General features: G+C 45.2%; 1 protein-coding gene across 1 annotated transcript; it reads left to right on the top strand.

The window, feature by feature from the left end:
* Positions 1–6,258, top strand: LOC124144989. Its single transcript, XM_046514617.2, has 5 exons — positions 1–326; positions 945–1,093; positions 2,297–2,475; positions 3,199–3,380; positions 4,412–6,258. The coding sequence occupies exons 1-5, from the start codon at positions 56–58 to the stop codon at positions 5,857–5,859; spliced, it is 2,229 nt and encodes a 742-aa protein (XP_046370573.2). The 5' UTR covers positions 1–55; the 3' UTR covers positions 5,860–6,258.
* Positions 6,259–7,206: the final 948 nt, after the last annotated feature.

Raw genomic sequence — 7,206 nt, 5'->3', positions numbered from 1 at the left:
TGCTATGGTGACGTCAACACATGCTCCGTAGTCGTAATAACGGCAAGGCGGATTTATGCTGCCTGAACACTGTGTCATTGCACAAGGAATTGTCCCTGCGTTTCAACATAGTCGGATATTTCGTCGCTTCAAAAATCTTCTCAAATTTCAAATTCAACGCCTAAAGAATCAAAAGCCTCGGAAATCACCAGGTCAGCGGAGAAACATTTTTCCAAGAACGAATGTTCAGTTGGTGTTCATTGCATCTAGTATTTTGGAGATTGCGGGTACATTGACCATCATTATGGAAGGTTTAGACGAGGCTCAGAAAGCGTCCATGCTGAACGGTGAGTGTTATACTGGATACCTGTCAGTCATATTTGTTTTATGCTTGTAGAGAAGCGACGACTGACTGCGTGGCTGAAACATAACATTGGCCCCATAACATTATGTACAAAGATAGGAAATACCAGCCCAAAATAATCAGGGGAAATGATCCTGCTTGCTTGTATGGTTTTATATGATTAAATCTCGAAATTGGATATCAAAGCAATTCATAAACATCGAATATCACAAATCAACATCGTAAATCTACTGGAAAATTATCAATATTACATCATATTGCAGATAGAACACATGTCCGAATTTTCCAAATTACCTAAGTAGGATGTTACAACTTGTTATTCCACTATGTTTGTTTGTTTGTTTGTTTAATGCCGCAATCTGCAATATTGCAGCGATCTGTAAATAATCGACCAGACAATCAAGTGATTGACACCCTGAGCATCGATCCACGCAATTGGGATACGATGACATGTATTAACTTAGTCAGAGAGCCTGAGCACCCTATCCCGTTTGTCGCCTCTTACGGCAAACATGGGTTGCTTAAGACATTTTCTATTCTATTTTCTAGGGGTCTATTCCCCTATGTCACCTATCTCCTCATGAAACCGTCGATTTTGCAGAGATCGAAGTGAAGCTGGGCAAGATCTCGGACAACCTTCAACAACATGAACACATCGCCATGCTCCCAAATCTCGACCGCAAGGTGGCGCTGCTGAACGCTGAACAGAAGGAGTTCCTCCACATGCTGTCTGCATTCCCAATGAACCTGGTGAGACGGCAAAATATGAATTACTCGCAGTTGTATTGCTTGAAAATTATTGTATTATTAGTGTTATTGGTCTTTGTGTTTTTGTTGTTTTACAAATAGGTATGACTGAGTTTTTGGTGTTCTGTTCGATCTCCTTAAAAACCGCCGTGATATTGCTGGAATATTGCTAAAAGCGGCGTAAAACCAAACTCACTCACTCACTCCTTAAAAACGAGGGTTAAATGATAAGGTCTGGGTACACATAATATAGAAGGAATCGCGTGATTGTGAAATCTTTTTTGTGGATATTACATGATGTCATAGAGGTATGTCCATAAAAAAAATACTTCAGTCAACAAAGCTAGGTGGTTTTTTTAAATAACAATGTTCAACTTCAAGATAAGTTTTGCTACTGAATGAAAGAAACATTTCAACATGGCTAGATACCGAAAGATGGTTCATTTTGTCAGAATTAAAATTATTATACGTATTCCTCTACATACAATTTCAACGAAAAGCGGTGATAAAATCTCGTGGTATTCTTTCTTCATTTCACTTAAATGTAAAACGAGTTGTGTTGGTCCCCAAAATGGTAAAAAGTCTTCTTCTTTTTTCTTTCTTCTCATTTCAGGTATTTTATGTCAATGGGTCTCGCAAATGAACTAAAAATATTGAAGGCCCACTGTTGGTTATTTACAGGCCGCCGTAAAACGCCGTATTGCTTGACGGCGGGGTAGACTAGTGGTTAAGTGTTAGGTTTGTCACGTTGGTGTTGGTTATTCTTCACACCAGACGGTAGAATGGTTTCGGGTAGACTGCAGTATAAGGAATTGTCACATGATCAGACATGTGGCGTCTTACGTCATTTATGTCCCGCCCACAAACAACACAAAGTCGACACCACGAGAATACGGCTTTACTTTCTATCGTAAAACTCTCGGCCCCCTTAGGGGCGGAGTTTTGGACCATACTTTTCACGTCCTGCTCATTTTTGGGGTCCTTTTTGCACAAAAATGCCTCCTAACGGATTTCGTGCGCGCTTATATATACGCGAAGCTGTCGAAGGCAGCGGTTTTCTTACGGAAACACCCGAAGTGGGGAGCCAAATACTGCAGTTGACCCGAATGTGTCAATCCAATTATTGGTGTCCCCTTAAAAGTTCATAAAACAGGCGTGTTACTCACGCATTACATCAGAATTAACACTGTTTCCACGTATTGACAGGAAACCCAGGCGACTGTCGTAGCTTTAAGGCAGAAAATGGACGATATTATAACCACAAGCCGAGAGAGTGGGAGTATTCAAGGGGAGTTAACCCTCGTCAGCCAGATGAAAGAGTTGCTGGCCTTGCTCCAGATGATAACTGTCAATCTGTCGGAAGCGTACATGAATAGCAGTGAACGGTAAGTGAGTGAGTGAGTGGTGTAAAGCCACTTTGAACAGAACATCACGGTTTGTCGACTTTATGTGGGAGAAAAGTAATGCAGATTTTAGGCCTGTACCATACTTGTGAGTGAGTGAGTATGGTTTTACGCCGCTTTTAGCAATATTCCAGCAATATCACGGCGGGGGACACCAGAAATGGGCTTCACACATTGTACCCATGTCGGGAATCGAACCCGGGTCTTCGGCGTCCATACTTGTGAAACCCAAGAGCACGAAAAACCAAGAATCATAATCAGGGAATCTGTTATTCGAATCCACGATCATAACTATGTAAATATCTCGGCCAGCACCAGGGTCGGGAAAACCCGTTACTGATCCATATCATGAGCAACGATCCAACGTCCCCCCGTTCCAGAAAGATGTCGAAGTGCTACAACTGTCGTAAGTCTATGTCAAATTCTGGGAGTTGCGGTCGCCTTATGGCTACGATCGCTTTGTGAGACGGGGCCCGTGCTGTCGGGAGTACGAGGACACATGCTCACGTCAATCAGTAAAATCCACTCGATCCCAATGCGTGATAAAAACATGAGGTACCAGAGTCATAGTGTTTAAGCATTCGTTATCGTTCGGCTCTATATATCGTTTTGTATTTTGTGTCGTGTCTCCACAATGTGATAGTCGTATCACCGGGCACACGGCATCGCGATTTACAGCGTGAGAACAAAACTTGATACTTGTAGCCTCCCCCTTCTTGCCGAGGGCGATGACGCACTGTGGCGACGTCTCGTGGCGATACCAGACGACCCCAGCAATGAGGAGATGTCTCTGCAGCAGATTCACGACGAGTTGATGGTGGGAGTCACAGGATCAAGAAGCGGCCTCATTACGTCCAGCGAAGCTAGTGAAGATATTAACACAGAAGGTACGACAGTTGTCAGTCATCAGTTCACTTCGGACCTGTGTATTGGTAGAGTCAATAGACAGGTGGCCATGTCAGTCAAAGATAAAGATCCGGTTTATCTAACTTTTATTCTTCTGTTCTGCTCCATGCCAGTGATCATCTGGTAGACAGCAATTAGCAATACTGCAGCCGTATCTTGGCGGTTTTGAAACAATCAATTCCGGGACAGAAAAACCAATGGCCGTTGGCTTGAGCAGCGAACACGCAGTCGGTATGATGACACATTATCTGCTAGTCTACACATTGTGATCAACGAATCCCAATGTTAGTCTTACAATACCCAATCAACGTTTAGTCGGCTCTGACGACGATCATAGAAAGCACGAAAGTACTTGTAATTTGTGAGATACCAACCATTCCATATTCAGCCACTGGTTCAAAACACGCAATATTTTTCTCTGCAAGGTGGGGCCAGAAAAAACTTTTTTCTGGAATAACACATTTTTAAAAAATATCCCAGGTCCACACAACCCCAAAGATAAAAATGATCGGTTCGTCAGAGGGGACTAAATAGGGTGGTTAGTGTTGGACTGCGTGTCATTGTTCCCCCGAAAACGTTCCTCAGTCTTTGTCACTGGTTTGGCTGGTCCAGGCTCTGTTATGTTCTGGCCACCGTGATATGCCTGGAATAATGCTGTGGCGTTGAACACCATTCAGCCACTCATACATAAACCTGGCGAGATGTAACCAACGACCTGTGAAAATCCGGGGTAGAATAGGTCTTCAGCAACCCATGCTTGCCGTAAAAGGCGACTTTGCTTGTCGAAAGAGGAGACTAACGGGATTTGGTGGTCAGGCTCGTTGACTTGGTTGATGCATGTCATTGATCCCAATTGCGTGGATCAATGCTCATGATGTCAATCACTGGATTGTCTGGTCCAGAATCGATTATTTACAGACCGCCGTCATATAACTGGAATATTGCTGAGTGCGGCGTTAAACAACAAACAAACAAAGATGTAACCAACACCGAGTAATTTGTATGTTTCCAGATGGGAAAATCGGACGGAATCGATCTCGAAACCGCCAGAAGAGAAAGGGCAGGAGGAATGTGTCAAGTGTCGACATCCCAGCAGCGGCCCCCGCTGACTGGGGTTCTGACCATGACTCCACCCAGCCACTCGACCTGTCTGTAGCCAATGACAGGAGCAGGTCTTGTGAGGAGGACTCGGAGTTGACGCCAGTTCCTCATCATCAGTTCCCCAAGAGGCCTCGATCTGACTCGCCCATGCCACGCGGAGGATCCTTCGGGTCAGGACTGGACCATGGCTACTCGTACGCAGTTGCCTACACGCCTACAAAAGACGCAAGTTCTACGTCTGCGACATGTTCAGCGTGTGATGTACCCAAGATGGGAGATATGATGACAAGCGACGTGAAGCTCCAGAGCTGTGTGAGTGAAAATGGCACGGAGCATTCCGAAGCGCTCTCGTCAATGAGGAGCCATGCTGGTATTGGCTTACCCGTTGGAAGCCACATCCGAGTCACCTCATCAACTGACACCGAAGGCTGTGTGCATCAGTCCTTCCAAACCGAGGAGTCAGAGCTTGGCACTGATATCTCCCCAGTCCAATGTTTGTTCCCGGCATATGCCAAGCCTTGCGTAAACTCTAACGTGGACCCTGGGGTTAATGCGTCGCAAGAAGTTGACTCGGCAATAGTTCCTGACATCAGCCAGTCGATTATCAGCAATATTTCAGTTCAAACGAGTCAATACACCTCTCCCGCAGACAGCTTTGAATACGCTTCTCCCGACTCCGTGAACGACCGCAGCCTCTCGAATGTTTTTGAGGGCATCCACATCACACCATCTGACAAGTCCGTGCACAGCTTCACCTCCACCTTCTCCGACAGCTACTCCCACCTCGACAGAGACACCAGACGGGTTTATAAAGGCGTGTACAGAGGCATCGGCCTGGGGCGCAATGTCCAGAACACCTCCGACCGGATAGTGACCGGGGACCTCGATGAACAATCTTTCCTGACCAGGTCGTTCATGCTGGATGACATACCAAACCCGCAACCAGAGCGATCTTTCATGAGCTTTGCCTCCTCTGAAGACACAAGCAGATGTTTTGAAGATCTTGAAAGAGTGTGTGCAGAAGATATGTTGTGTGAAGACACTAAACGATCTGAATCTCTAGGAGGTGGTGTCGAACCTGTTGGAATTCTTGGATTTTCTGACAAGCAGGTGCCGCCAGTGAAAGGACGTGGACCCTTGACAGATTCAAAGACTGGGGTTGTCGAATTGGATGTTATTGCAGCGCCCGAGCTATCCGTGACGAATATCTTGATCCTGTTATTCGTGTTACTTTTGGCGGTAGGGGTCTGCATTTACTTGAAAGGAACCGGGCTGACTGCACTGCTCAAGTATTACTCGTGGTGGGAGATCCTCTACAAGAATATTGATGTGACTAAAATTGGCGAGACCTTATTCTGAAGGAGGATAGTCACAAAATGTACCCGATCGTTGTACCATGAACTGCATAATCACGTATCTGAACAAATGGGCTTCGTCCAACGATGCGATCTTAGTAATGCGCCTTTTGAAATTCCATGACAAGAGTGTAAACTGAGGAAGGTCTTTGCGCCAAGGGCCACGTGCCACAAAGCGATCGTAGCATGTTGAAGCATAGGAGTTACGATCAGCTCAGCGCTACGATCGCTTTGTGGAATGGGGCCCTGATCGTTATGGCAGCGGTGCTCGATATAGCTTCGTTTTATATCAGTATCGTACGCATTCATTACTGCTTCATGTAGAACCAAAAACACTCTAATGGTGACCTTCCACATATTGCTTGGTGAAGATTGAGACTTAAATAAAATGACTCAATTCATATTTACGTTGTAATGTAACGTAATCACGACTGGGGAAATTTAACATCATATCTTGAACGGGGCTTTAGTGTAACGAGCCAACTCTTTCAACATAAGGTTATTGCACTGTCTCTCTTGATTCCAAGGTAGAGTCAGGGTATCATAATATTCCTATCCTTTTCATCAAAATTATGTCTTTCACGCCCAAGGGAAAGTTTCGGCAGAGAATCAGTTAAACTCTTGCGTTGACGTATTGAATTTACAAAATTCATCCAAGGCATCCTGTGGTCAAGGCATCCTGTGGTCAAGGCATCCTATAGTCAAGGCATCCTATAGTCAAGGCATCCTATAGTCAAGGCATCCTGTGGTCAAGGCATCCTATAGTCAAGGCATCCTGTGGTCAAGGCATCCTATAGTCAAGGTATCCTATAGTCAAGGCATCCTGTGGTCAAGGCATCCTATAGTCAAGGCATCCTATAGTCAAGGTATCCTATAGTCAAGGAATCCTGTGGTCAAGGCATCCTATATTATAGTCAAGGCATCCTGTGGTCAAGGCATCCTATAGTCAAGGCATCCTGTGGTCAAGGCATCCTATAGTCAAGGCATCCTGTGGTCATGGCATCCTATAGTCAAGGCATCCTATAGTCAAGGCATCCTGTGGTCAAGGCATCCTATAGTCAAGGCATCCTGTGGTCAAGGCATCCTGTGGTCAAGGCATCCTATAGTCAAGGCATGCTATAGTCAAGGCATCCTGTGGTCAAGGCATGCTATAGTCAAGGCATCCTGTGGTCAAGGCATGCTATAGTCAAGGCATCCTGTGGTCAAGGCATCCTATAGTCAAGGCATCCTGTGGTCAAGGCATCCTGTGGTCAAGGCATCCTGTGGTCAAGGCATCCTATAGTCAAGGCATCCTATAGTCAAGGCATCCTATAGTCAAGACATCCTATAGTCAAGGCATCCTATAGTCAAG

Source organism: Haliotis rufescens, unplaced genomic scaffold, assembly GCF_023055435.1.
Source record: "Haliotis rufescens isolate VD_foot unplaced genomic scaffold, xgHalRufe1.0.p SCAF_55, whole genome shotgun sequence".
In the NCBI taxonomy this organism is placed as follows: domain Eukaryota; kingdom Metazoa; phylum Mollusca; class Gastropoda; order Lepetellida; family Haliotidae; genus Haliotis; species Haliotis rufescens.
The sequence above is the reverse complement of the archived record's forward strand: the minus strand, read 5'-3'. Positions and strand labels throughout refer to the sequence as shown.

What these genes read in the sequence shown, in the direction of transcription:
- LOC124144989 (XM_046514617.2), top strand. Translation starts at nt 56, where the DNA reads ATGCTGCCTGAACACTGTGTCATTGCACAAGGAATTGTCCCTGCGTTT. An exon ending in TACATGAATAGCAGTGAACG is followed by an intron (nt 2,476 to 3,198) that starts GTAAGTGAGTGA and finishes TGATACTTGTAG; the next exon opens with CCTCCCCCTTCTTGCCGAGG. An exon ending in TGAAGATATTAACACAGAAG is followed by an intron (nt 3,381 to 4,411) that starts GTACGACAGTTG and finishes GTATGTTTCCAG; the next exon opens with ATGGGAAAATCGGACGGAAT.